We start from the raw sequence: 26,803 nt of genomic DNA, 5'->3' as shown, positions 1-26,803 counted from the left end.
GAGAGGGGCCGGGAGCCCCGCGCCGCCTCGCACCTGGCTCGCCGGCGGGCCGGCAATCCTGGCTTAACAGTGCATCCTAGCGGAGAGCGCCTCTCCTTCCTCCCTCCTCCTCCTCCTCCGGCGCGCTGCGCGGAGCATCCCCGGCAGCCGGGCGCCGGGCTCCGCACCCCGCGCTGCCGCGCCGGGACCCGCCGCGGATCCCCCCCTCCCCTCACCCCCGCTGCCGCGGGGGTCGCTCGCAGCCCCGGCCCCGGCCCCGCCGGCAGACCCCGCCGTGCGCCCTCTTACCTGCGAGCAGCCCGGAGCCCGGCTCGGGGGGCTCCAGCGCCGCCAGGCACAGGGGCAGCGCGCAGAGCAGCGCCAGCGCCAGCGCCGCGCAGCGCATGGTGCGGCCGGCCGCGGCCCCGGCCCCGGCCCCGGCCCCGGCCCCGGCCCCGCCGCCGCCGCCGCCGCCGCCACCGCCCCGCGCCTCTCCGCGCCGCGCCGCTCCGCCCCGGCCCGCCCTCCCCCCCCCCCGCCCGCCTCTCCTGCGCGGGGGCCGCAAGGGTTAACACGCTTCGCCGCGCACACGCACGCTCTTACTTCTGCTCGGCCTGGTGCCGCAGGGGTTAATGCCACCCCCCCCCCCAACACGCACACACCCGCTAATTTGGCCTCTGCAGGGCAACGAACCCCCCCTTCCGAGCTGCTGCAAACTGTGATCGAGGGTGCGCCTCACCCCGAGGATGCCCCCCGCCCCCAGCCTTCAGCCTCCCCAGCTGATGGGGGTGCTGGCACTGCTGCGGCGGGGCCCTGGGGATGCAGCACCCCCCCCCCTCCTTCTGTCCTCCCCCCAGCTTGGTGTTTTGGGCTGAGGGTCCCCTGTCCCTCTGGTGAGAGCTGCGCTGGTCCCCTGGGGTTACCCCCTCCTCTGCACGTGCTGCTGCTGAACTAGCACGCTCCCTTCTTGCCACTGCAGGACACCCCGAAATTGAGTTTGTCTACCCGGCAGCGGCTGCACGCCATTCGGCTCCGTGTCCGTACAGCACTGTGCACAGCAAGTCCTGCTCCACAGCAGACCCTGCTCTGTGCTATGCCTTAAACTCTCCCATGTTACCTGCCCAGGGTACGCGGCACAGACCCTGCTCCTGCTGCCGCGCTGCTTTCCAGGAGTGCTCTGCCCTGAGCAACAGACCCAAAGACATGCACAGAAAGCCCTGCGGGGCCTTTGGCTCAGGCCCGTTTGAGGCAGGCTCAATTCCAAGCCGTGCTAGCCTTTTTCTGCAGCGATCGCCCAGGGCGTGCGCCAGAGACGCAGGACATTGGGAACCTTCGGCAAGGGGTAGCCGGGGCCGGGCTGTGCGGGAGGGAGGCAGGTGCAGAGTGGCATCGCCATGGTCAGTGGGGCAGGTGAATACAGCACCGGGGCGGTGGGAAATGGGGCTTCTGGAAGCTCCTCTCTTGAGATCCTGATCACTGCTTGGTTCGGAGCACCGGGAACCCAGGCCTCTCCGGCTGCCCCGGGGACCCAGCGTGAAAGGTGCTGGGCTCATCCTGTCTGCCAGCTCCACGGCCCTTTCCCTGCTGCAGGCTTGCTTGGCTCGTCAAGGAAATAAACGCCAGAGACACTCAAGGATTCATTTGCTTTGCAGTGTAGAGGATTTTATTTATCAAGAACACATCATAGGGGTCTGGGCTTCCTTTTCTAAGGTGTTGCTGAAGCCCACTGCTTTCCAGGGTTGTGTCCTTCCGTCCTAGCAGCCCAGCAGAAAGTCACCTGCCACGTTTCTTGTCTCTGTCTCGAAGCAGATCTCTATTGTGGCACACCCATCCGCCTTGCAATGCAGAGACTTTGCTCCATGCTCCTTTCACATATCCAAATCCTACTTTTAAACACCCTCCCCTCCACTAGGAGGAAAAAAAAACTATAAAAGAAATGCATTTACTCTGCAATAGTCATGTCAGCTAGGATCAGCATCATCCTGTTAAGGAGGCAATCACCTTGCTGAATCCCATAACACATCTACATCCACTCCCTTCCCCAGCCTCCTGGGCAAAAAAAAAAAAAGATGGGTTTTAGGCCCCAGTCAGTATTTCGGGCTTTTTGTGCAGGAGTAACTGGGCAAGGACCATGCCTCCTCCTCCTCCTCCTCCTCTGTTTGTGCTGTGCTGGGCACAGAACAGGCTGCCAGAAACAGAGGAATAATAAAAACAGGCACAGAGAAAGCCGGTGCTGGGATGTTCTGTTTCAGAGCAATCACAGAAAGTGCAGATGAGGATAAAATGAAAAAACTGTAGTTACTGATACTGTCTGCTTTGAATTAACACAGTTCTGCTCCATCAGCATTTCCCAGTACTTCATCTGCTGGTAAAGGGGCTAAATTCTAATGTTTCCATCAGTTCACCTGGGAGATGTTTTGCTCAGTCCTCCCTTCTAGAACAGCCTCAGCGGCACCGTTCCTTTTCATCCTTCTCAGGACTTCACCCCCACAAATATTTGTATGGTCTTATCGAGCCGCTCTTCGTGATGACTTTGCCAAGCTGCTTACAGCTATCATCATAACTCAATCTCAGACCTTTCATCATTTTGTTATTGCTTCTTTCCTTTGAATTCCCTCCAATTAACCAACATTTCTGCTAGTGAGATGCCAAATTCTGTTACCTCACTAGCACCCCAGAAGGAGCCTGTGAACAAAAAAAAAATCCATACATGCTCAAGTGATTTTTAACACATAGAAATGAAGGAGGCAGAGTAACCTGCAGGAATTCAGGAAATCTTGTCCTCACTTCTGCACTCACATGCTGGGTGACCTTGGGCAACTTTTAGTCCTCTTCGAGGTACCTCGGTTTCTTCTTTTATCAAATCAAGATGGGGGAGAAAAAAGCCCCAAACCAGTCTCATTTGCAAAATATTTTGGAAGGTGCTGATGGAAGGTGTTAATTGAAGGCTTCTTATTATGTTCAGGCACTTCCAAAAATGGTGCTCTCTGCGGCTTCACAAATATCAGGACGTCTACTTAGGACTTATCAAGAGGAACAAAATCTAGAGGGCTGCAGGGACAAGGAAACCACTGCCTTGGAGGGCACCGTCTGCAAACGGGACTACGAGGGGGACTCGGCCGAACCGCACCGGGTTTTTCATGCTCCTATGACTACTAAGGGCCAAATTACCTGTGCACCGTTGTTCAATGTTCGTGCTACCTGTGTTCAACGTTTTACCCAGAAATTGCTGCAGCCTAAGACAAGTACTTTAGGAAACGACCCTTAAAGAGGGGCAAGGAAGAGAAGGAGAGATGAATCAGCCTTTTTCTGGTTTTGTTTCCTTAGAATGTAAAAAAAAGGTCAGAAAATGCTACCCCCTAACGGCAAAACTAGGAGCGGGGGATTAGGAGCCTTTGCTCTCCTAGGAAATACTGATTTCCTAGGAAGCTCAGATTTTATCAGCAGGGTGAGGACCGTGGGTACAAGGAGCTGAACTGTAGCGGTGTCTGCTATCAAGTTGCACCTTGTCGGAGAGGGCAGCTCACACAAAGCGGCTCCCAGCCGCGTTGCGCAGAAGGCTTTGCGGCCGGTCGGCTACGGAAACGGCGCAGGCACCGAGGATGGCGGCACTGCTGGTGTCTCTGCTCCCCCGCCCCACCATCAGCCCAGGGTCAACTTCAAAGTCACGGCCAGCTTCACGGGCAAAGCAGGTGTCTTCACCAGGAGCTCAAGAACGCTCATCCCCTAGCGGGGGAGTCAAAATCAAAGCAAGATGTGTTTAAACTATGGCTGATTTTCTCCAGAACCAGAGAAAACGGACACGTGAGACGCTGCATTCCTGCTGCCAGCTCCTCTGCCCCATCCCTTAAGAAGCTGTCAGGTGCACTGCCGCCCCGTCTCATGACGAACAAACCTGGAGAGGGAAAAAAAAATCCTGTAGAAAGCCCCAAAAGGCTTTTAGGATTTAAAAACCCATATGGGATTTTAGGCTGTTTTGGAACTCCTCTGTGACACCCATCTGGAGAGGAGAGGTTGTTCATCCAAACCCTAGGCAGATTCCAGCTCCCCAGATGGCTGCGGTGCAGTAAATTCCCCAGCAGCCTCCATATAGTCGAGGAGTGCGTTGCTCCTCAAGTCTCACTGTGTTTTTCAAACCTTGTATGCTGCTCAGACATGCTCAGAAGTCTGCCTTTGTCCTATTTGCTTGGGATATCTTGAAAACGTAATGAAAATCCTACTCCTCTCCCCTATACTCCCCTGTCTCCGCTCCCAGCAACCCAAACCCTGTACATAAGGGCTGCACAGTCCAGAAGACAAGTCAAGAGAAATTACCCTGCTTCAAACTTTGCTAACAATTTGCTGTGTGACTTCAGCAAAATCATTCTCTTCCCACGCTACAGCATGATCTGGAGATCAAGAGGGAAAGGCTATTTTCCTTGCACGTAGGGTGTTTCACACGATACGCTAATCTCGAGTGGGACCTCGGGTGGTGTCATCACAGAAAAAAACGCAGCAAGAGAGAAGAGACAGACTGAATCGTAAAGCAGATCTTGGTCTCTGAAGAACAGTGGAAAACACAAAAATGCGCTGGTCCTCCCTTCAGCTGCGCTCTGCAGCTGCTAATGATATTCTTTTCAACACTGGGAGATTTCTTGGCAGTGTCAGGGGGATCCCAAGAGCAGACCCCGATGACAAGAGATTTTCGCAGTGAATTTCTTTCCCCAGTGGGGAACGCAGGGCGGTTATCCGCTTATCAAAAGAAATGGAAAGTCCCTTCTTCATCCCGTGGGTCTTCCTTCCATGCAATGCAGACCTTGGCAACAGGAAATTCGAGGCCCTCAGAGCAAGTATTATTATAACTTTATTTTTTTAAGCAGTGCTACATCCCTAGGCATGCGGCAGGCGCCTGACACCCAGCAGACCCCCGTGTCCTGTTATTTCCGTGCCCGTGCCTATCTGAGGTAGCGGCAGGGAGTCTTGCTAGAAGTGGGGACGGTTGAATAAAGGTTAATGCTAGAGGGAGTTGCATGCCCAACATTTTTGCACATCAACAAGAGAAATGTCCCTCTGTAAAACAAAACAAAACAAACACGCGAACCTGTAGGAATCAATCGCTGTTAAGATCAGGTTTTTTTGTAACCCTCAACTTAAATTATGTGATTTTTGCTGCCTGGTGGACTCCAGGAATTGGAATCTCCTCACTGGATCCGTACTGAAAAGGCAAATTTGCAAACAGCTCCCTACTCAAACCAAGCGTCTGTGAACCCTGTATGGACACAGACCCAGCCAATTTCTTACAGCATCTCAGTTCAGGCAATAAATCCAGTTTCGTACCGGATTTCACAAGCTATCGCTAAACGTAGTGGTAAAGGCAAGCTTCCCCTAAGGGCTCTCTCCTCTCCAGACCGTTCGGTCTGATGCTGCTTTCAGGATGGCGGTTTCCCGGTCACTAGGCACACTGCACACACCATCTTTGAATTTGTAAGTTTTTTTGCTAAGTTTTTATTTTAATTCAAGGACTTTGCTTCATACAAAATGTAATTGTAGAAACAACTGCAGAATTCAAAGTTTGGCTGATAAATATTACTCAGGCAGCAAACTAGGCAATCACAGAACCTTTTTTTTTCTTTTTTTTTTCCTTTTTTTTGGGTAAGGTTCCAGTTGTGTTGCATGGGTGGAACTTTTATAATTTTTAACACTGTTTTTTTTTAAATATAAAGTTTTGCAACAAACCCCCAATTTATATCAAATATAATTAAAAATTAACAACTGATGAATACATTGTATCAAAAAAGTACGAAGATAAACATTTTCCATGCACATACTTTTTATATATATGTATATATGTATATATTTTACATGCAAACATTACTTATTCAAAGTACAGCCACTACGAGACTGGTTCTGGATGCAGAAAACTGATTGGTGCATTTCAAGTTTGGCAACTCACTATGAGAATTCTTGGAAATATTATGTATGCATTTGAGAGACAGCATAGAGGCTGTAAAATATAGGAAAAGGGGTTATGAACAGTTGTGGTCAGGCTTGTCTGTCACTGTCATCATTTGAAGCAACAACCTCTATGAGACGGGTGGAGGATTAGACAACTTAAGATTCTTCTGCAGGTTCTACATAGGAATTTAAATGATCCAATGCCATCGTTTGGCTGTGCGCTTCCACATGGTTTATTAGCATGGGGCTGTGGGTTTTAATTTCTAAAATGATAAAGGAAGGGGAAAGGCAGAGTGGAGAAGAGACAAAATAATTCAATACAGAAAGACATCTCTTTTGCTTTCCAGTGTGGGTACAATGTTTGCATGCACTGTCAGAGAGACTTCTTTCTCCCTCTCCCTTACTTCTTGGAGTAAAATAGTAACTTTTTTTTTCTTTAAAATTTCAAATAAAGTGTTTGTGCCTTCATAAATGTATAAAACATTTGGTCACAATCATGCTGAAGCCTGAAACAGGAAAATTCAGCAGATAAAGCTACAGACTAGATGAAGGTCTTTCTGTTTGTTTGTTGTTTTGATTTGTTGTTTCCTTACGTGTCATCTTGTTGCATAGCCCTCCGTTTGCAGATTACGGCCGTTATCCATAAAGTACCTCTGGCTATTGCACTTCCTTCAGTCAAAGTGCACGTAGAAACAGAGACAGAGGTACGGACAGGAGCTCTCCTTTAGCAGAATCCAGGGATGAGATCGGCCAGAGATTCTTAGTTAAAACCAAAATGAAAAACGGAGAATGGAACAAACCAGGTTGAATTTCCTCAACGTAAAAGCTACAGGAGATGTTAAGAACCACCCTACAACAGACTGCTCCCCATATGAAGCTGAAAGACTTTGCTGAGAGTATTAGAGACCTCCTGAGCTGTTTGTAAAGTTTGATGTCCTAAACTACCTTAGCAACAAAATGAATCTCCAGGGTCCACCAGGGTCTCCACCTGTCCTAAGCGACTGCTTGCCCTATAGAAGTTTCACAGTTCCGGCGCTTGGTAGATCCTCCAAAAAATGCAGCTAGCCAACAACGTCTCCTCTTCCCTGTCATCATTTTTAGCAATAAACTCTTCCGGCACTGATGACTCGCAACCTCCCGCCCTTCATTCTTTAACTTTTTGTCCATGTACTACATGTCTGCAGTAATCCTGGCCTCACTGTGCCCCAAATTAGCCATTCAATGGCTCTTCAAACCCATGGACACAAGGTCCCATTGAGGGTTTCCTTCCAGCCCTTTCTCCCCTTTGCTGTCAGCATATTGCGTTTGTCTCTTTCCCAGGCTCAAAGTGCAGAAATCCACATGTGCATAAAATAAAGGAATCATCCAACATAAGAGTCATTGTAAGAACACAGAAATCTCATCCCTGAGAATCAGAGTAAGAGTTTTTTTTTTTTTTTTTTCTTTTGACAGGCAATAAAAACAAGACTCTCTCCAACTGCCCTCAACACAAATTATGCACCATGGAACATGGGCAGAGCTTTCACAGCCAAACTACAACTCAGCATGCAGCGTGAAAGACACTACCACTCCTGCCGGAGCATCTCCACAGACGCTGTACTTGCACCTGCATCTCCCCTGCAGGACCTAAATTCTAGTCAATGAGAAACGACCAGTTTTGTTTGCTGTAATTACTCCCCTCCCACTCCCAACAATAAAAGCATTAAAAGAAAAAAAGAAAAGACCAACAAAACCCAAACCAACCCCAAAGCATGTTTGTCTTCCCCACTGTAAGCTTCCAACCTGGTACTCGAAAACACTGTCCAAAGATTAGACGCGTGGTGTTGTACGCACTGCGGAGTGTCGAGACAAACACCTCTCCCAGGCTCTCCCCTCCCTCCCTTCCTTCCCCTCCCCACACTTTCCCAACTTCTGATGCACTGAAGCAAGAGGTTGCATCGTCGCTGTGAAAGATTTCAAGGTTAGGCACTTAGTAGTGAACAACTGGAGCATTCGGTAGAAACGGTGGGACCTGGAATGACAATTGGACTAAATCTCTACATAAAGAGTATTTTTTTTCTTTTTTTTCTTTTTTTTTTACTGTACAATTTACAAAAATGCACACAATGAAAAGTTAAAGTTCTATCTAATAGCTTGATATAAAACCAAGAACATTTCTTCTTCTTACCCCTATGCTTTTTCCTTTTTTTTCTGTTTTTTTTAGTTGTTTTTTTTTTTGCTAAATCAAGCTTATATTGTAAACAAGACAAAACAGTGAGGGCGTGTTGCAGTCGACAGGAGAGAGGGACGGAAAGAAAAGTTTCAGCAGCAAGGAAACAGTCCTTACAAAGTAGCTCTCTTGTGGCTTTATCGTGTGTCATTGTGAAGGACCCAAAGTGGTGAGTAAAATAAGAGAGATCCACGCAGCGGCGGTGTCAAAGCAGAGAGTCCCGGACGATGTAGTGTTTTATCAGCTCAAAGGTACGTTACTGGCTCCGTTGAAAAGGGTTGCTGTGACTGAACATCAAGTCCCAAGGGACTGTCCTTTGTTCTGATTTGTGTTTCTCCTCTCCCAGTTTGTTAGGTAGATCTCTTCCTTCTTCGTGGTGAACAAGACAAAAACGTGGATTCAATTTTGTTCGCGTGTGTCCGTTTGCATCCCCAACTCCCAACCCTGACCAGGACAAAAACAACAACAACAACAATAACAAAAAAAAAAAAAAAAGAAATAGCCCAACGAATACAACGACGCCAATCGTGAAAAGGGTCGACAGTCTGATTTCCGTCGTCGGAGAGCGGGACCGCTCGCTCGGCTTCTCGCGTACGGCGCAGATTTGGCATCTCGTGTACGTCTTTGAACCAGACAAGGCAGTGGGGAGGTGGGCGAGAGGGGGAGAGAGGGGCTCCCCCCGCGTAGCGATCCTTCTTTCTTCATTGATTTTGTCTAGTGCAAAAAAAAGAAAAAGAAAGGAGAGAGGCTGCCCAGGTGTCTCGGAGGGGCTCAGGCCGGTGGGCAGAGCAGTCCTCGCGGCGGGGGCTGCCCCGGCGGCAGTGCTGCCTCCCTCCCGGGCCCCGGGACCACGCGTGTCTGAGTGCACAGCCTTCCAGATGATAAAACTCATCGGTTTTAGACGCGCACACCTTAAAGGGCTTTGCCGTGACGCTAGCACCAGTCATCCTCATCAGCTTCATGGTAATAACTACGTCCTCTGGTGCCCGTCCCGGGGCCCGTGTTGAGGCCCAGCGTGTAATGGTAACCGTTGGGAACCCGGCGGATTTGGTGCGACTGGGAAGTCAAGGACGAGACATAAGAAGTCCTTGAGGACCTTCCTGAATTGGTGGCAACAGCCTCCTCGAAGGTGAGCGTGTCCTCCGGCACCGCGCGGTACGGGCTGTCGCTGTCATCGCGGTGACCCAGGTAGGGGTCGGAGCCGATGCGGGCCACCGTGGCGTGGGCCTGGTTCAGGGAGTCCCCGCGCAGCAACGCGTTGTGCTCGGACAAGCCGCGGCTCAGGCGTCCCGGGGAGAAAGTGGGCAGGCCGGTTTGGAAACTGGTGAAGTGCACGGGCGAGGAGTTAGCGGTCTTGTAAGTGATGCTGGGGCGAGGGGTCAGTGGAGTCTGTGGGAGCTGCCTCCGACCCCGGCATGGGGTACTAGCACCAGATGTCGACAGCAAGGGGCTCCCATTAACTGAACCACTGCCCTACATAAAAATTGGAACAAAGCAAATCAAAAATAAAAAAGGGAAACACCAGACAAACACAAAGGCAGGCAGGTGTAAAACAGAAGGGCAAGCGACAGGAGGGACAGACAAGTCACAAGAGGAAAGAAAAGCAAAAAAGAGAGAGTTTAGACAAGCACAGTTAGGGGAAGGAGGTTCTTGAGAAATAATTAAAGAAGAGATGTAAAGAGCTGGAGAACTAAAGTTCTGGGAGCAGTAAATAAGAACAGAAACGATCAGAGCATCGGTAGGACGCAAACTGGCAGACGGCTCCAACAGAAAGGGACACTGTCCGGAGGAAAGGCACCCACATCATACACAGGCTCGACATGCGCCTTACCTGAACCGGTCAGGGAGCAGCTCAAAAATATACTGTATTTCACAGAGAAGATTTTGTAAAATAACACTACTCACTCTGGGGAAGGGAGGGAGAAGTTTTGCACAGCTTCATCCAATAGTTGTGAATGCTAATGCTGGGGATCACCTCAGTTGTCAAAACCACTTGGAAGGAGAATTTAGGGATAAATTTCTTTTTTATTGTTTTGGGAATGAAATGCATTTTGATTAAATAGCCACTTCTTGCCAAAAAAAAAAAAAAAAAAAAAAAGACTAACTTTAACTTCAGCAGTAGGGTTCTTCAAAGAAAAATACTGAAATGTCCAGTCACCTTCTGCTAGTTAATATTACACATTTAATTTTTGAATAGCAAGAGACTGGCAGCTTTCTGTATTACCAATAGTGATACATGGGTGTGAACTAAGCTACGCTATGGAAAAACCGGCACAAGGAGGGGAATGGGCTCTTGTTTTGGAATTTTATTTACATTCTCCCAGGGCAATACATGAATAACGCGGGGAGTGTGTTTGGAAAATCCCCGAGTCTTTGGTGACCTAACCTTTCCAGGCAAGACCTTTAATTTTGAAAGTGCAGCTTTGCCTTTCCTATAAAAATATCAAGTTGTTGCTCGCTCAGGTATCAATCAATGCTTGTTCTGCTCTACTCTACCTCAGTTTCCCAGCACATTCTCAAGGGCAAGTCTAGCAATGGTGGTGGATATCAGAGACCAGAAACTGAGTACCTCAAAATCACCATTTACAGCTTAAATCCTTGGCTTTGGTTCTCCAGCATGACAACAGGTCCTGTGACTTCCCAGGATGACCACTGGGTCAGATAGATAAGTGACAACTGCAGGGGACGCCCTGGGCTTGCTGCAGCTCGCTGCCTGCAGCATGTCCTTGTCCTGAAGGTGAAGGGATCCAAAACACCCCAAATTCACCATTTGTTGCAAGGAGATTCTGTGCAGCTGCCCTATATGAGGAAAATGTAAAATCCCAGAGAACTAGTCCATCAGACTGCAGTGTAAAGCTAGTTTGGGCAATATACTTGTTCAGTACTCAAAATGCTTGTAAAAGCAAGCAAACTAAATTGTTTCGATAAGTGTTAAACTGCCTGAGAATATTTTTGTGGGATATTCAAATTTCTCTAATCCAGGAATCCAATTCAGGAAATGGTTTTGAGGGAAAGTAATGTTGAGGTCTTTTTTTCCCAAAAAATGTTTAACAAACATTTTTATGCTGAAATATTCTCTTCTTAAAATTCAAAAATCTTTCATTTTACCATTAAAAACCCCCCAGCTTTTCATATTTTCATTCTGAAATGGAATTTTTATTTAGCAATTCACCTGGACTAAAAAGGAAACAGTGGAATAACTTACAAAAGACACAACATGTCTATCTGGGTCAAACAATGCATTTGGAGTTGACCCCAAATGAAATGTTCTTTTTTCCCCGCTCCCCTTTTGGTGCAAAAATCTCTAAAGAATTTCTTTTTGATCCGAATCTGTCTTTTGATTTTTGGCATGGCTCTAGCTGGAACCAAGCTACATTTTTGGCAGAGTGAAGCCAGAGTTAGCCTCTTTCTGCTTGACGAGCCTGGCTGAAATGTGCTGTGCCAGGCCTGACCCTTGGTAAAAGCTGAGTCTCCAAGGAAAGGGAAGAGCTAACAAAGAAAGTGCTCGAGAGTTAACAAGCATGTTGTTGTTGAGCCAAAATAGCGCCGGAAACCAAGTGACAGAGCTTCTCACAGACACGTTATGAAGACAAAGGGTCTTCAGCTCATTAGGACAGAAAAGATAGGCTGGTTTGGCTGGTTTTTTAATCTATGTTTTTCTAATATGACTAGAAAACGTATTAACAGTTCCACTGAAAGCAGATAAAATGTAAATCAATATAATACTTGGACACTGAAAGAACAGGCTTTCTCCTCTCCTCACTACATCTACACAGGACGTGAAGGACAATGTAGACTTCACTGGAACTGGGGAGCAGGTTTATTAAGGCAACCAGTGCTCTAATACTGAATGTTATCAACTATGGGAAGTTGATTAGTTTAGTTTTTTAATTAAAACATACATGGTATTAAATTTCTGGAAAGGGGAGCATGCAAGAAAGGAGAGGCATGGTTCTCATGCTAAAAGCAATGTCATCTCACCCTTCTCTCAAAACAAAGAGAGAAATTAAGAAAGAAAACTCATCTGAAAAACAGATGAAGGCCATTCAGGATTGCTATAGCTGGAGGTGGAGAAGACCTGCTTCACTGCAATTGCCACCAGCTATGGCAGCACAGTCCAGGATGAATCAGGTTTTAGACCGATGCCACATTTGCTCTTAGCTGAGAAAGACTATGTCTAATGTGTCCCATGCCCTGGGGGTCCCTACAACTGTTGAGCAACAGCCCCCCAAAACATTGTCCTCTCATTACAGCCACACAAGGCCTCTGAGGCCACAGCCTAGACACTGCTAAGGGCAAGACAAGCTATGAGCAGAGGAGAGAGAGCAGCATAGGGCAAGCTAAGGAGGCAGGAAGGCGGTGCACTCTGCAGCTCATGGGACACGACAGAGATGCTTAATCTAAATCCTTGCCCCAGGCCCCAATGCATGCTCAGCCCAGGATTTCCTCCCATTCCCACAAGCAGCTGCTGCTGCAGGGGCTCATGGTTCAGCTATGCTTAACCCTTCCTGAGAAGGGCTTGCCATATACCATGGAAATACTGTAAATTTAGCAAGATTTTGGAGGGTGGCCAGAGCCTCCTTTTTGGAATAGCAGGTTCATAGGGATCAGGCTGATTGGGGGCTGAGCTCTCTCACTTTCCTCCCAGATTCTGCTTTTTCCTGTGTTCCCACTCTTTATTACCTTGATTTCTCCTTCCAGGTAGAGAGCAAGTTTTCAGACTGATTTGACACCAGGGCAAAATGGCTTTTTCAGTTCAACTTTCAGAGACCATGAGAAAATTAACCTGTTCCACTATACGGGACAACTCTGAAGCCCACACAACCACAGGGGCAAAATCTTGAGATTACTTCATGAGCACAACCTGCTGAAATCACCACGGCATCATGGCCAAATGTGGCTATGGCTCTCAGGAGTCATCCTCTCTACGCTGTGCCATATTGGCTTGTACCACGATGGCAAGGATTTATTTCAGTCACCAAGGGTTTGAGGCACTGGGCAGGAGGTGCTAAATTAATAAAGCTGGCAGGGGAAAGACTTAGTTCAGTAGACTAGTGTAGCTTCCCATTCCCTGTTAGCAGCCTGCCTTGGCTCAGGTAAGTTTTTTCCACCACCATCAAGCCAGGTCAATTTTCAGGTCTCCCATGCTGCTCTGCACTGCGCTGACTGAAGCTGTTAGTAAGACTATCAATGTGGCAGGGGAGCCTCTACCAACACATTGAGTTGCTCATTTAGTAGGAGGTGATTAAAGAGCCATCAAGGGATAAGGTTGCCAACCCTGGGTTGGATCTGAAGCAGCAAGCAGCACTTGAAAGGCTTTAACTCCTGCTGCGCGGCCTTCCCCATTCTCTCTGTCTCCTTTATTTTAAACAAAACACAAGAAAAGGTGTGTACATCCTTGGAAGACCTTAGGGCTCTTTCCCCACCCTGCGTCTCCTCACCTGTCTGTGTGGACCTTGCTCCGGACCCCCATTGGGTGAGGTGGGCCTGCTTTGATCAGCAGACTTGGGCTGAGAACGGTCCCGGCTGCCATAGCGGTCGCAGGAGTAGAAGCGCTGCTTTTCAGAGGAAGAGGAAGAGTGCTGCTTCCTCTCTTGGGATCGGCCGCGTTCCTGCTTCTTATCCTTGGAAGAAGACTCACCAGACTGAGCCACTGAAAAGAGACCATTAGTTGGGAGTTGCCAACACAGGAGGAACTTTCAAGTGTGGGACAGGAGAGCTCTTTCACATGTGCAGACCCCAAACTGGGTCCCAAATCCAGATGGCAGATGAGCTTCCCTCCCCAACAAGACACCATTGTGCGCCTTAAGAGTCAATTCAATTACAGAGCACTTACCAGCTTCCCCATCGGCCAGCTGATGGGGGGACCTGTCCAAGGACTTCTGCTTCTTTTCTTTCCTCCGGTGGCAGCGGTGGTGATGGTGGTGATGTACCTGGTCTGGCGGCATGCGCTCCAGGGAGTACTCGTACAGGTGCATGGCATGAGGACGCTGTGGGGTCAGCGTGGAGATGGAGCGCTTCATGGGGCTTGTGTCCGGGATGGGCTGCAAGGCACACGGAGGGAGACAGAGCAGGGTGAGAGGGCAGGCCCTGCACCGTGGTAAGCTGATTGGTTCCCAGGATGGGAAGTGTTTTACAGTGAGAAATAGGGGCAAGGAAGGAAAGGAGAAAAATGGTTAAGTGGATACAACAAATGAATAGAAGGACTTGTGGAATGGTAGATCTGGTGCTAAATTTGAGGAGCAAATGTGATCTCCATTTGCTGAAAGGGCTTTACTTTTAGCATTGTGCCAATCCACAGGTACTGTGGGCGCAGAGCAATATGCAGCACTTCACACCAAACACAGCATCACAGGGGTCAACGGTAAATTAGCAGGGTCACAGGGCAGCACAGTAGCCAAGCATCTCACAAAGACAGTTCCCCAAGACTAGTTTTGCCTAAAGCTACTTCAGGGCCTTTGATTATCCCAGAACAATTCTGAAGAGGTAAGTGTGAAAACGTATCTGGGCATCACATGGAGAGGGAGAAAAGTCAGCAATAAGAAGTGAGCCAACCCACCTAGTAATTATATCTGTCTCCCTCACTTGAGGATGATGGCTCTCTCAAACTTCTTAATCTCACTTCTTGTCCTATCATTACTCTCTCAAGCACCTGTGGTGAGGGCAAGCAGGATAGCATGCATCCCCTGCGATTCTACCAAGACTTATCCAGATAAGCTCAACCATGTTCCCGTGCCAGTGACAGCTTGGGACTTTATTCCCTTCCCTTTGGGTTCAAAAAAATTGCAAAAATGCTCTGCAGTAATCAATGCAAGTGCACTGTAAGATAGCTATTCTCACAGCCTTTCATCGCCCTATTGCCCAACCATCAGTGATAAATCTCACAAAACAAGGAAAATGACTGTTTCCTGTTCTTGCACTTTGCTGGCCTCCACGTGCTCTGCAGACTGCTCTGAGGAGGAGACGGGTCTTCATTCATTCTCTAGAGGCTTCCCTGGGTCTCTTGTTATATAAAAGCTGCTTGGTAGAGGAAAGACCTCAGACCACTGCAGTCCTGGAGAGGAGCTCAAGGTGTCCTTAGGACTTACCCTTGTTTGAATCCTCAGTCCAATATGTGCTTCAAATGAGGTTCTGTTCTTTTCTAGCAGAACATTTACTTTGTTCACTGTAACCTTTCCAAAGAGCCTTGTATTATTTTTACTGTCTATGCTATTTTGTTTGCTTACCCTGAAATTCAGATCTCAGCTGCCCTGTGATATTTACATAATGCAAAGCTGGTTGTTTTGCAGCTCTATTCATTATTTTGAAGAGAAAGAACTGCTCTGCTTCCTTCAGGGGGCCGTCTCGGATATTAGGAAGCTTGTCTTGTGTGCAAAGTTGCAAGCTTAGCTGAGTTTCTATTTGCCATTCTCTGTCTTTCAGGTCAGTCATCCAAATTTTGGTGCTTCCCACTGGAGTCTGAGGTAGAATGTTAGAGCTGAAACTAGGTTTGTCAGAGATGCAAGAAAGCCAAAGAGCACTGGCTGGGCAGCTGGGGCAGGGGAATACAACACAGCCAGATGCATCGGTGGGTCCCTAGGGCCTGCAACAGCTAAGTTAACATGAGTATGTTGTGCTGCATTTTTCTCCTCCTGCAGTCCTTGCTGTGCACGCTTGCCACAGGCAAGGAGTTATAAATCAGAGCTTCAGGTTGGTCCTCCCCACTTACTGCTGAACCTGAAGATAATGGAGGGGGAGAAGATCATAAACTGGCCAGTCAGATTCAAGAATCAATTGATCTGGACAAAAAAGCACACCAAGATGCTAAAAACATAGATGAAGACTTCTGAAATCCATTTAAGAGCTGCCAGGGAAAAGTCAGAAATGTCCCCCCAAAAAGGCCACCCAAGTCCATAAGAAATAACCATTCCTCTTTGGACCTGATTGTGTGCTTATTCCAGAGACAGAAGTCCCCACTGACACTAAAAGAAGTGGCTTTTAGCAAGCTAAAGAATGCCCTTCCCAGAAACTCTGACATATTTCTCGTTATGTTAATGGGTGCCCACGCTCCACACAAGCCTCAGGAGACTCTGCCGTAGCCCTTCAGAGAGCCGCTAATTGCGTCTTCATTACCAAACCCATTGTTTTCACTTGCTAAATTCCTGTGCAACAAGGCATACAAAATAAATAAATAAGCAAAACAAAAACCTCCCTGCTATTAGAGCGTGCGGCGTGCAACGGTGGATCGAGGGAGCTGTGGCAAAGTGGATAGAGATAGCAGCTGCGTCGGTGCAACATTGTGCTCCAAATGAGAAGGGGGAAAGAAGAGGGTTAAGGAAGGTTAATTATTTCTTAACAGGAGTTTAATAGGATACAACTTAGTGCAAACTACATACTGCTAGGTAACTCCCAGGTGACCGTGCTTTGCTCCTCTGCAAACAATTCGGACAAGATGAGAGACATTATTTGAAGCAGCCCCACAGTACAGCCATGGTCAGACATCACGGCAGATGTGCAGCAGACACCGTGAGGAAGTTAGGGGAGGTGACGAGGGAAGGAGGGCAGCAAAGGGGGAGAGAGGAAATGAGATTGACAGCATAGGAAGGTTTTTTTAAGTGGAACACAAAAAGACAGATAAACAGCAGGCAAACAGAAAGGGAAATGTACCAAAAATAGGAGGAAAGAGAAAGTGTTGCAAGTAAGAGTTATAAAGAACTCAAAGTTTGGTGAGGCACCAGAAGCAGCGTGTAAGAGGGAAGGTGGGAGACACAGAGGGGGAAGACACACAGAAAGTACATCATTACTTGTCTGAAGCTACAACCACCAAAACATTACATTATTAAACAAGATTAGATCCACTCAGATATTACAGGCCTGATTCATAACTAAATTAGGCGGCTTTTATGTGGAGCAGCTGTGCCCTGAGGGACCCGTGCCATGCCTACATGAATGAGACACTTGCTCCTGACCATATTTGATCCCTGAAAGTGGAGGTTTTGTACCTATCTCTTTGGGCACTTCCATGTGGTAATGGCAGCGGGGTGCCAGCTGGACACTGCCACTCTTGGGCAAATGGATGCTCAAGCAGAGAGGTACCAATAGGACATTTCCTCCTAAAGGAAGCAATGGCTTTAGGGAAGTACCAAGAGCAACTCAGAAGTTCTTCCCTCTTTGCAAGAGGGCTCTGAGCAAATGGATCTTCCTGTCTCTGACTGTGACCTTGTTAAATCATAGTGGCATCAACTGCAGTCTGAGACTGCCATAGGAAGAAGTTTCCCAAGGAAAAGCATGTGCTATTGGTAAGTATTTTGCCTAGGAAGAAAAAAAGCTACTTGTTGTCTGGAATAAAGAGCAACTTTTGTTTTAGAAGGGAGGATGGGAGGGAAAATGGGGTTTGGGTGGGGAGGGTCTGTTTCTTTTTTAAGCATCTTGAGTAGTGTTCTTAATAAATCAAAAGAATCCCAGGGAACAAGGTCCTATTCAATGATTTTCTGGAGTCCTCATAGAAAGGCAGCAGCCCCTAAAGTCAGCTGGGAAACTTGTAAGCCAATTAAGCGTAGCTTGTGTCAGCCTGAACGTGTTAGCAGGATGGGCATATCTTGTGGTGCTATCAGTGTGTATTTAGGATGCAGCACATCTTTCATGTTCTGCTTCCCATGCAGAGTCAAGGAGAACAGCCCCCAACCACAGGCTATTTGCTTATTATTGTAGGAATCAGGCCATCTGAATGAAAGAGACGCAACTGTGAGTGCAAGATGTTACCAACAAGAAGTGGCTTGGTGACTGGAGAGCATCTGGGGCAATGAGTTAGCGATGAACATGTGAAATGCCCAGAAATGATCTGTGAAAACCATGGCATCCTATGCACCAATATGCATTCTCAATTAATCACCAAGCTGCTGTAAAGGCCAACTTTAATGATGAGACTTCTTTACAAGATGTTAAGTAAGGGAAACAAAATCCTCAGCAGCGTATTATCCGTCGACGCTACAATACAGCAAATGCTAAATACTACGGGAAGAGAAAGAAACAGGCAAGCTGCTTTGTGTCTCAATGCAGCCTTCCAGGCACAGACTCCCTGGTATTTCTCATAACTCCTACATTCATCACAGAGAATCATAGCCTCAGCACATTTCCAGTTTATTTTATGGCGAGGACACTGGAGCATGCCTTGACACACTGCTTGCATAGATGGCACACTAATGTCAGTTGGAAACATACGCTTTCCAAGAATACAGGTCTGCAAACAGTATTGTGACCCCAGTCAATCAGAAGAGATACTCATGGGTAGGTATTCCTCAGTTAGTTACCCATACAACAGGATTTTTCTGCGTTGCTCTTTGCTGCAACCAGGGGTGAGTAAATCTGGGGACAGTGCTGTGCCTACACATGAATGCCTGCAATCCAAAGCACAAAGGCTTGCTACCTTTCTCCAGTTTCAATGAACATGGTTTAAAACAAAATACTCACAAGAAACTTTCAACTACATGACAAGAAGAGGGAATGCAGCGAGTTCTTGACTTACTCTCAATCTGCCACCATCAGTACAGCTCACCTGAGTTTCCGCAGCCAGGCGCGGCATGGAAGCCGCTCGGCCCTGGCTCTCCAGGCCTGGTTGGTGCTCTCCATTAGTGAGTGTGGGGCTGATTTCCCTCATTTCTACCACCTGATTGAGTCAAGAAATAGTTTCAGTTGCAAGAACATAAACATAAGCTTTAAAGTCATCATCTTAGCAGGGTTCTTCTAAGTTCAGTTTACTTCTGAAGATGTGCTAGTGGGGAAAGAGAGTAAACCAAGAGCAGTGGAGTGCAAAGGTTGCTATTTTTTGACAGCACTGTCTTCAGCACAGGCAACAGTGGCACAAGCTCTTCCACTAGCTGTGGCGATGGCTGCCAGACATCTAGCTAGCCAGGCCACCTCTCAGAGTCCATACAAAATGACAGGGGAATAATGGTCCAGGAAAAGAGAACTCTATCCTCCTTGGCAGCTTCAGCTGCAGGCACATATTTCTAGAAGTGTCCATACATAAAGTTACAGTACAAGCTATCATACATATCTTTTTTCTCTGTAACAATGAAGCAAGCTTTAGGGTGTTAAGAGAGAGAACGATACTTGTCTCTAGAGACAGAGGACCTCTTCGGTTATCAGGGAAGTGTCTAGCTTGATATCTATTGAGACCTACTGCATTTCACTCTGCTTTAACCTTTCTGCTCACCCGTTCAATGGGGATTTCTTCTGAGCGGCCTCGTTCAAAAGCTGGTGTCCTGGTTTCATAAAACACATCCTGGGTGCGCTGAGTTCCCCAGGAACTGGACTCTTTGATCCCACCCTCTGGAGCTGGCCTGTCAGAAGGTAAAGAGGAAAGAAAGATGAACTCTTTTGTAGAGAGGTTCTGCTAGTCTTTTTGTGATGAATACAACAGAGTATTCAAAACCCTTTGAGTTTTGAAAGGTTTCCCAAATCTTATGAAAATAGTTGCAGAATGGGCACGTTGGCTGGTGAAGCTATAAGGTCCCCTGCGCTTTGACAGGGCCATTTTCTGTGTAGCCTGAGGAGCCCATGAGTGACACAGAAACCAAACCAAGAAGCAGAACACATTAAAAAAAAAAAAAAAAAAAGGAAATCAACTTCTGCAGCTTAAGTTCTGATGGAGAAGAATGAACAATTTTGGAGTTCAGGCACTGTTACGCAAGAATATTTTCTGCTACAGATTGGAAGAACCAGAACCAATCAGTACCAAAGAATATGCCATAATATTAGAAAATATTGTGTCATGATCCTGAGGGAGATCTTTGCTCTTGAGGACCATTAGAGTCCCCAAGAGCTCATCGCATTGTTGATTGGTCTGTGGGCTTGGTTTTGTCTGGTTATATTGTAACAATCCCAAATTCTTGTAATCAAACTCACATTTTAAACTAGCAATGATGGAAAGCCCTGAAATTAAGACTTGGAGGAGATTATTAAGAAAACAGAGGTCTGGAGAATCCAACGTTGTCACCACATGCACAACTGCAGTCTGAGGCAGTGGTGGGTGCGGAGCCACACTGAGGTAGTCCAATAGCTGCCACTGGGACATCTGCCAGCCATGGCGTGAAGGGGCCACCACTCTTTGTGTCATGGGATGTGCTGCCCCCCTTCCGAAGCAACCAAATTAGCAACAGTCAGAGTTGATGGTTATGCCCAGCATGCCCCTTTTCTGCATTACAGCTTTGGTGAGGAGGTCATGGGATACTCACAGTGCACCCCCGTTGTTGAGCGAAGCGGAGCTCTTTTGACGAAGGAACGCTTTTGCGTTGTTGAATGCTGCAGGCTGGGTTTGCTCCAAAGTGGCCTTCAAGGGGTGGAACAGTGACACCGGTCCAGGCTGCAAAGCACAAAGAAAGGCTGTCAGAGACAGACTTGGGTATGGAGAAAATGTCTGTGTCTTTCCCAGTTAATAAAATGTCCACTTAGTCACCCTGAAAGATTATCCCAGCAGAAAAAATACCCTGACCTTCCCAGAGCTGTAAGAGGCTCTGAAGGACAATTGCTGGCTTTCTCTTTGCACAGGGCAAAGTTGAAGAGAACATCTGTGCTACAATTCACATTCATTCTAAAAAATACTCCCCGCCGGCTCCAGAGTGCAGCAGGGTTTTCCTATAAGGATGTGAGTTTTCTCACGGGCTGCAAAGGGGAGCTGGAGCCCCAAGGGGCTGCGTAATTCAGGTCACTGTGACACTGAGCCGGGTTCTGCTCTAGCCTCAGCCTGCTCTCTGTGAGAGGGCCAAATGTGGCCACTTTGGATCCCTGTCCTGAGGATGCCCATCCTGAAGTCAAGCAGTTCTGTATCATATCGACAATCCCTGGGGATTCAATCCCAAGCCAGTTGCTCTTGGAGGAGTACATTACGTGTATTCATTAGACTGCCCTCTGACCATCGCGACAAGTCTACGGCGAGCTATGAAGTACCGAGATGAGGATAAAACTCCTGCCTCAGAAAGTCCCTAAGGACAAACTGTGAGAAGCTTGACAGGAAAATCAACGGACATATTATCCTGCATTCACTCATTTCTCATACTCTTCCCCTAAATATTGGCGACTTATCACCTTCAGAAAGCTATCGGCCAGACCCAGTGGCTGTTCTTATGTGTGCCCATATTGCAATTCTTAGGAGAAAAAATTGAGAATACTTAAATCCAATGAGAACTTTGTCACTGTCATCAGTAGTGTAAGATGTTTGTGTGGTACAGGATTTGAGGTTAGGTTGTGTAAGTGAAAGTACTGGCAGGATTTTCTTCCAGGCAATTCCTACTCCGTTACAGAGCAGGCCTGTCCCTGCAAGCTGTTTTCAGTTCTAAGCAAGAATCTCAGTTTCTGTCTCAAAAAATCACCACCCCACCATGCTGAAGGGCTATGAAGTGATATTACAGTGTCAGTAGGGATAAAGGAGATACAAATGAACAGTAATAAATGAACTGTTTGGGTTCCAATAAGAATCACCAACCTCTTTGTCCCATATTCTAGTCAAAACATTTCCCCAAACGTTCACTCTTCAGTTTTAATAGCAGAAGCCCAAAGAAGGTGAAAGCATCCAAACATCAACATGGAGATATTTCCAAGAAATTTTGAAAATCTTCAAATCTTTTAGAGTCAAAATTGTTTTGAGGCATAATTCCCATCTTCAAAAGTAACTTAGGCATTTTTGAACCAAAGTAACATCAGTTTTCAATACATCTTTGGAGTCCTAGCATGTAGGCCACTTGGTTTGGTGTAGACACCCACATTACTTGATTTTTTTTGGAAGAGATTTTCAGACCTTCTGGAAACGGAAATTCCTTTTCTTTCTTTATATATATTTTATATAAATATATATATAATTTTTGAGGGGGAGAGAGAGGGAGAGGGACTTTCAGGAGAGGCTTCCATTTTGAAGACAGCATTTTCAAATCTCGCTTAGACAAACATCCAGACTTTCCATATGAAATGAACTCATGAGACTTGTTAGACTTGCCCACTCCTACAGAAAGTGAGTACCTGACACAGGCCTCCAGGAGGCTGGTGGACTTGCTCCCTGCTGTTTTTATTCTGCTTGTAGAAGTCAAATATCATGAGCGCTGCATAGACCTTCCCCACGGTCATCTCATCGGCTGGTTAAAGGATGGCGAAACATAGCAGAGACATTCAGGTGAAGAAAGGGAAAGGAGCAGCAGAAAAACAGAATAAGTCAAAGAGCACAATAAGTAGCAAAATCAAATGGCATGTAAACCAAGGAGAAGAGATTGCATTAGAATAATGAGGTAAAAGAAAGACAAAGAAAAGTGAGTGAAAGAAAAAAAAAGAGCAAGAGAAGATTATAACACACTTAAGATCAACTGTTTCCGATTCCTTCCTCCCATCTGCTACCTTTCACATCTGAGGAGGACGACCCTTCTTTCTAACCCTCTATGGAAAACATTCAGAGAGGTTGTGTAGGGGGTGGGGGGGAAAAAAAAAAGCAGCCAAGAAAGCTCTGTGGCATTGTAAGCATGACCGACAGAAGACTTGCTAAATTAATACCAGATCTGCAGCCAGCTTTTTATCAACAGAGAAGTGTCATTTCTCTTCCTTTGAATTACAGTCACCTGGGGCATAATGGGCTAATACACTTTTAAACTGTATTTCATTTTTCCAGGTGCCTTTCTTGCCCTCACAGCTCTACTACTGGCCTTTCCCTACACGGCAGCTGTACAAATACCTTAAAGTGAAGGGTTAAAGCACCAGATATAAAGGCATCAAAAGCAGTGCACAGGAAAAGACTTAGGCAGTCACTACCCTCTGATTTGCACCTCATCTCCCTCATTTTTCTTAATTAACAATGCTTTTATTGGTCTGCATGGTTTCTCATTAATCAGGAATCCAGAGCCCTCATTTTGGCCAATCAAGAGAATAGCAAACTTTCAAATTTCTCAGCACATTTGCCCAGGACATCATTAAATAACAAAAAGGCTTTTAGCACCAAAGTGCCTCACTTCTGATTACGTGAGGTCTCGGCAAACTTTAATGTTGTTCTCTTGATTTTCTGGAGCAGATTGATCCCACATGGCTGAAATTGCTCTCCTGTCCTGTATGACATAGGCTGGAGGCAAACAAAGCTATGAAAAAACTCTGGAAAAGACCAAACGGGGCATTGCTCCCTTCTTAGCGCATTAGAAACCCACTGAAACACAACGAAGTACATGCCTGGACGTGACCTTGGCTTCCTTACTCCCCAGATAACCACAGCATGGAGATACGGGCTGTGAATGCTGGGGAGATGATACCTCGAAGCCCACTTACATCAGGATTCTTTGCTGCATCCTTGAGATGACTCTACACCTGCGTGAGGCTGGGGTAGAACAAGCAAAGAGGAAAACACCTAACCCGGTTTCTGAGATGACTGGGCTGGGCTGGGTGCATGCAGGTGTACCACTTACGTTTATGAGGCGGCACCAATAAATCCAGCGTCTTCTGGGACAGATTGGGCCAAACCAGCGAGATCTCTTTTCTCAGCTCAGCATCACACTGGTGCTGTTTCACACCCCCTGAAGAAGAAGGGACGAGATAGGAAAGGTGCAGGAAGAAAGCGGAAAATGCTGGTCCATTCAGCACATACCACTGTCGGCAGTACGCAAAGGACAGGGCGATTATCCCTGTGCCGTTTCGGGGACCAGCTGCAGCAGATGTTGCGAATGGGATTGGTAACCTCCTCCATCACACAGAAGTGCCTGACCTCAGCATGGCCAGCTACCGCTTCTATCCGCTGCCCCCTGTGCTATTGCCTCAGGCCTAAACTTAGGCTCAGACTTATTCTAGGTGATTGTAGGTGCCTCAGCATTCAAGGGACCATGTACTGCCAGCAGAAAGAAGTGGCAACCACTAGGGTTCACGGCAGAAAACCTGGGCTGAGCTGCTGCTCCAAGCTGCCTTTGCACAGGCATTTCTCCCAGTTGGCTCTAAAGGGAGCTAAGCAGAACTATCTTCCCAGCTTCACCACCTTAGCTACATGCTTAAAAGCAGGACGAATTTATGCGCAGTCCTTTTCCTTCAGCTCTTTTCAGAAGCACAGTAAGGCTTAACAGGAAAATCACCAAACTACCAAATTAGAGTAAGGCCAAGCTAATAACAGTCCCGTGAATTATTATAAACCCTCTCCACCACCATCACCTATTCCTAGAGTGTTTGGGAAGGAGACAAACGTCTAAAATATCGTTCTGTGTCGACACCATGAGACAGAAGCTATATAACGACACAGAACAGAAAGAGCCCAACACAGCGGCTTTATTCAAATGCCCAAAGTGATGTCTCAGTACACAAGTGGGAAGTGATTAAAGTCGGCGTACGCCAACAGGCCACTTCCCAAACGGACGCACCGCACACCAGGCAATTAAGCAGCTCATCTGAACGTCAGAGATTATTTTTCTAAGAGAAAAATAATAGGAGGAGACTCTGGGTATGCTGCTAAATGGTGGCTTGAACTCCCACATTGAATCTCATTAGGGAAGGTTTATTAAGGCCCTGTTAGTCCCACTAAAGACTCAATTAAATGCAGCCCATTAAATCTATTCAAACCAAGCACATAGCAATAAACCAGGTCAAGAACTCACAACCCACAGCAGACACAAACCCTAGAAAGAATCCAGGACTATCAGTTGAGCTCTACTTTCCAGTTCCCTTTCACTATGTGTTCAAACAAAATAAAATAAAAAAATCAGACAAGTGCCATTTTCAGCTGAAAAAGTCTGTCTACATTGCTGTTGTTGACATGTAACTAGATTCATAAAATAATACTAACTATCAGGATTTCAGCATCCCCAGCAGTTAGGTTACCATATTTAGTAGTAATCATAAAGGTAATTACTGCAATAAGGTGTTGGCTCCTAAAAACCCTGGCAGTCTTAATTGTACGCATAAAAATGAGAGTCTCTGCTCTTCTGCCTCCCTCTCCAGGGGTGTTCCAATGGTCACAAAATGTTCTCTTCCATCAGCAACACCTACCCAAAGCATCAAAACCAAGAGTTTCTACAGTTTATGAGGGAGGTAATTAATACAGAGGGAGTAAAAGGTTAGTCTGAAAGCACTTAGGAAAAGCACAACATCCTAACGCAACCATGCTCTTCACTCATAAGAACACTGTTGCCTCCTGTTAGCTTTTAAATTAGGTATAAAGGGGCTTTGGCCAGTCATGCCTTGATTCTGACCCCAGCTAGAATGATTAAATAGCGTAATGACCCAGAGAAAAAGTCAGTGTATTTTATTATATTGCAGTGTTTAATTGGGAAGTCAAGTATATGCCTGATTAAACACTTAAAGAATTAAATTTTATCTCAAGGCAGAATACAGTTCACGGAGCTCTGAGGGACTGCTTCCCTACCAGCAGACAGCAGCTTTCTAGAGGATGGGCTTTCCCCCCCTCCTGCTGTCATTGTTAACGAACAAGGTATGGAAATTACTGTTCCCAACATATAGCAATCTGTACGTGCTGCAGTTGAGGGCTCCTGAGGCGGTCAAACACAGCCCTCCAGCCCACCAGCATCCCCTTGAAGGTAGGGTTGGCCTTGGGACCCCTCTCTGTTACCCAGTCCTGTGCCCTGCTATCACCCTTGGGTATTGCTGTACGACAGGATGGGAAGCGGAAAGAGGAGATTTCTGCCTGGATGAGGGTTCCTGGGGTTTCCAGAGGACTGGGGAGCTCCCACCAGCCATCAACCCTCACCTCCCTCTGCCACCGCCACCTCGCTTCTCACCTGTGGCAAGCTTGATTTCGAGAGCAGTCCGGATCAAGGCCATCAGTGTGGAAGTGAAGTGAACTGTTAAATCTTCAGGTGAGATAGGCATGTTCATCCGCACCAGGCGCTGAAGAGAGAAATGGAGCTGCTGTGAGTGTTGGTCAAGATTTCTCCCCCCGCCACCCATTCCCTGAGCCCTTAGTCTTCAAAATGGCCAGAGCACAAATGTTTGCCCTTCTCACATGCGAACCATTTGTGCACTGGGCTAAAACTCATCTTCCCCATAGAGATGTCAAATCCCTTTTTTTGGAGCAAGTCTGAATTGCAACGTTCGCTTTAGCGGTTAAACAACTGCTTTGCCAGCATTTATACTGCAGTCCTACAAGGATATTTTTTCCAAACTAAACTGACTGGAATGTCCTCATCCCATTTGAGAGTCCAGTCCCCTGCTCCTAACAGTCTCCAGCTATGGTGCTGCCTGCAGCCTTACTACCTGCAGACACGTGGCTGATACTGGCTGTCCCAGCCACTCAGCTTCTCAGGCGAGAGGCACAGCTCTGCTCCATCAAAGCAGCATGCTCAGGAGATAATCTGCCAAGCCAGCTCTGTCATTCTTTCCTATATCGCTCCAAGTTGCCTTCTACATTTTGGCAGGTTGGGTTTGGTGCAGTCTGGGACTGGCTGCTCCTAACTAAAGATGTGGAATATGGTTTTTATTAGAGACAGTTCTGCCACGTATCTCCTTTCCTTGCTGGCCCCTCTGGAGCTCTGAAGGTCTCTTCTTTTCCTTCCAGTCAATGAGCTACACAGCTCCATCAAGGCCATAGCCATATGGAAAGAGGCTGGATGAGTGAGAGCAAAACAATAATTTCCCCCTGCTATATTCTTTCAGTTTGGACATTAAATCATCACTCAGGATCACAATACAGCTTTCCAAGATCTTTAGACTTGGCAACTCCTTTCTCATCACCAGTCAGGG

The 26,803-nt window shown here is 47.0% G+C and overlaps 2 protein-coding genes across 2 annotated transcripts in view; both read right to left on the bottom strand.

Annotated features, from left to right (window-relative positions):
• LOC134148809 (collagen alpha-1(I) chain-like) overlaps positions 1 to 385 on the bottom strand; it is a 114,983-nt gene extending 114,598 nt beyond the window's left edge. Inside the window, exon 1 of the mRNA XM_062591304.1 lies at positions 289 to 385. Within this exon, the coding sequence (XP_062447288.1) occupies positions 289 to 385 (97 nt within the window). The remainder of the gene's footprint in view (positions 1 to 288) is intronic.
• Positions 386 to 9,037: 8,652 nt separating this feature from the next.
• Positions 9,038 to 26,803, bottom strand: part of CACNA1B (calcium voltage-gated channel subunit alpha1 B) — a 306,587-nt gene continuing 288,821 nt past the window's right edge. Inside the window, exons 39-47 of the mRNA XM_062591211.1 lie at positions 25,843 to 25,951; positions 23,533 to 23,640; positions 22,115 to 22,227; positions 20,338 to 20,465; positions 19,299 to 19,443; positions 18,657 to 18,767; positions 13,915 to 14,166; positions 13,564 to 13,767; positions 9,038 to 9,595 (exon numbers count right to left, since the gene is read on the bottom strand). Of these exons, the coding sequence (XP_062447195.1) occupies positions 9,056 to 9,595; positions 13,564 to 13,767; positions 13,915 to 14,166; positions 18,657 to 18,767; positions 19,299 to 19,443; positions 20,338 to 20,465; positions 22,115 to 22,227; positions 23,533 to 23,640; positions 25,843 to 25,951 (1,710 nt within the window). The 3' untranslated portion in view covers positions 9,038 to 9,055. The remainder of the gene's footprint in view (positions 9,596 to 13,563; positions 13,768 to 13,914; positions 14,167 to 18,656; positions 18,768 to 19,298; positions 19,444 to 20,337; positions 20,466 to 22,114; positions 22,228 to 23,532; positions 23,641 to 25,842; positions 25,952 to 26,803) is intronic.

This window comes from Rhea pennata, chromosome 18, assembly GCF_028389875.1.
Source record: "Rhea pennata isolate bPtePen1 chromosome 18, bPtePen1.pri, whole genome shotgun sequence".
In the NCBI taxonomy this organism is placed as follows: Eukaryota; Metazoa; Chordata; class Aves; order Rheiformes; family Rheidae; genus Rhea; species Rhea pennata.
Note: the sequence above shows the minus strand (reverse complement) of the source record. Positions and strands in the feature narration are given on the sequence as shown.